This window comes from Nematocida parisii (genome assembly GCF_000250985.1).
Source record: "Nematocida parisii ERTm1 unplaced genomic scaffold supercont1.20, whole genome shotgun sequence".
NCBI classification, from domain to species: Eukaryota; Fungi; Microsporidia; genus Nematocida; species Nematocida parisii.
In genome coordinates this window covers 1-2,423 of record NW_013524665.1, presented here as the reverse complement: position 1 = coordinate 2,423, position 2,423 = coordinate 1, and the positions used below count along the sequence as shown (strand labels likewise).

General features: G+C 31.1%; 2 protein-coding genes across 2 annotated transcripts; one reads left to right on the top strand and one right to left on the bottom strand.

The window, feature by feature from the left end:
• NEPG_02640 (uncharacterized protein) lies at positions 1 to 1,085 on the top strand (the record flags this gene model as incomplete). Its single annotated transcript, XM_013205013.1, has 1 exon — positions 1 to 1,085. A coding segment is annotated over one exon (1,085 nt), but the record flags the coding sequence as incomplete, so codon positions are not given.
• Positions 1,086 to 1,975: 890 nt separating this feature from the next.
• NEPG_02639 (uncharacterized protein) lies at positions 1,976 to 2,263 on the bottom strand (the record flags this gene model as incomplete). The annotated part of the gene is made up of 1 exon (XM_013205012.1): positions 1,976 to 2,263. One exon carries the CDS (start codon positions 2,261 to 2,263, stop codon positions 2,066 to 2,068), a length of 198 nt encoding a protein of 65 aa, XP_013060466.1. The 3' UTR covers positions 1,976 to 2,065.
• Positions 2,264 to 2,423: the final 160 nt, after the last annotated feature.

The following is a 2,423-nucleotide window of genomic DNA, read 5'->3' as shown; positions in this document are numbered from 1 at the left end:
TCTATGAAACCGAGTTCTGTTTTGCACAGTTTGTGTATTCATCAGAAGTAAAAAATAATGTTAAGGATGACAATGTGGAAAAGACACGGATTCCACTTTTTCTTTCTAAGTTTATGGTTTCTGGTGCTGTGCTTGGGCCTTATGGCAAGAATAGTATTAACTATCATGTATTTAAATTGGGTGAATATAAAGACTTAATACCAATTGACTACACAGAGATTTATACTTCTCCATTTTTTAAGACTAATTCAAGTTCCTCTGGCTCAAAGACAAATGATTCAAGCCCTTCCAAGTTACGAACCGATGATTCAATATCATTAATAATTAAAAGACACATAAAAGAAAGTGATCTAAACTATGTTATTAAACACTATTATAGCGACTTCTTTATACGAAATTCAACAGACTTCTATGAAGACCCACAGTGTTACTACATGAATATTCAATCAGAAATTAATAATGCGACTGGTGATATAAATATAACTTGGAATACAAGATTCTATGAAAGTGTCTATGAGTATACAACATATAAATTTGACAGCAGAATACGAGATGAAAGAACGCGTATGGGTGTTATTAATCAACCTGCCCATGTTTCTTTCATTGACATGCTACAGCGCAAAAATCCTTCTCTTAATACAGCACTATATGGACACTGCTTCTATAAAAGCCGAACTGATATTGACTATAAAACCAGTGCTGTTTTTTGTCTGACTATGAAGGATCTTTTAGAAAAAATGAATGCATATTTAATGGATATAAATACAAAGGATGAAATAATCGATCCTATTTCGGGCACGGTACTTAATAAAAAGGACTATGACCCAAGATTCATTCTAAAAGACATTTCAAGTGCTATTCAAAATAGCAAACTACAAGAAATTAGACAAAGTGATGAAGGAATTATATCCATAAGAGACAATAACTACAATGGCTGCAAATATGGAATCCACTATGATATTTTAAATACTTTAATTAAAACCTACCCCATCACACGAGAATTACGTTTACAACAACTAAAAAACTATCAAAAAAACTTAAATCCGTCTCTAAACCCGAAATATTATACTAAGAAAACACATTAGCTATAACTGCTCGCTTAAGACATTTACTGCCTAGTTAGTCTATTTATAATACTACAATATACCTATTAGTGTGTGTCTCTACATCACTACTATCGTACAGCAATAGTCCCAATATACTGTTTCTAGTTAATTTGTTAATGATCTTTTATTTCTGTTTCATAAATAGAAAGATATTTTAATATACTACTATACCACAGACACATCCTGCTCTTTAACTGAAACCAAATATGCTATACTACACTAATTCAATAAAAATAGTTTATTTAAGTTTTGTTTTGAAATATATAGTTGATTATAATATGCTTCTTAATTTTTATGGAGTATTGGCATGTTAATATGTTGTTTTGTTGTATTATATTGCATATTGTATTATAAAATAGTTAAATGATTTTAGTAAATTCTTTTATTTATTATTTTTCTATTCTTCTTGTAATAAACTTATATTCATTGAAATATTTCATAGAAAAAGTGAACATATTTTATTTCTACAATTTGAAATATTTAATAGTATAAGAATATAAGTAAAGGACAATTATACAAAAAGTATAGACAAACTATGTTATTATTAAAGAATGTGCATACTACCATATGAAGTAAACTATAAAACAGGCAAGTATAATGATACTACTTATCACAATTCCAAGTTATTTTATATTCATATTGGTTTTAAAAGAGACTATAATAAACACCGAGAACAGTTAACAAAAGTTAAAGAAATGAACAATTTCCTTCTTAATTAAACAAAAGAAAGTTAAATTATAAACTAGCATATAATAAACTGTGATTGTATTGCATGTGCATACCTAGCCCACTGCACTTTATTCTCTTCATGCTCTCTTCTTATTCTATTACTACTATGCATAGCTATATACTGACTAATTATACTATAATTATACTTTTTTCATTTTTTTCTGACGGGATATTTTTTTAATTTTAGTCCTGAATTATAGGATTGATGAAGTGATGGATGAAGGAAGAACTTAAGGAACAAGGGGGCCACAAGCCGGCTGGCCCCCACACCGAACACGTAGCCAACCAATCTGGCCACAGGTGATTTTGTTTCGGACTGACCCACAAGGCTGAGTGTTTCCAGACCGAACAATGTATTTGTATATGGCTGAGAAGTCTCTCGCCCTGTGGATAAAATTTAAAATTCCTTCTCTATTTATACCCCACATATTTCCCACTTCCTCTTTGGGACGCAACTTTTCCCTTTAAGGTAAGTATACCCCTGCAACCCGACATAACCCGAATATTTGGGCCAATTTGGGGCCAATTTCCTCACTTTTCATACCCCTGCAGCAGAGTTTTTCGTCAGGTTATTTTTGCAAAGGGGCT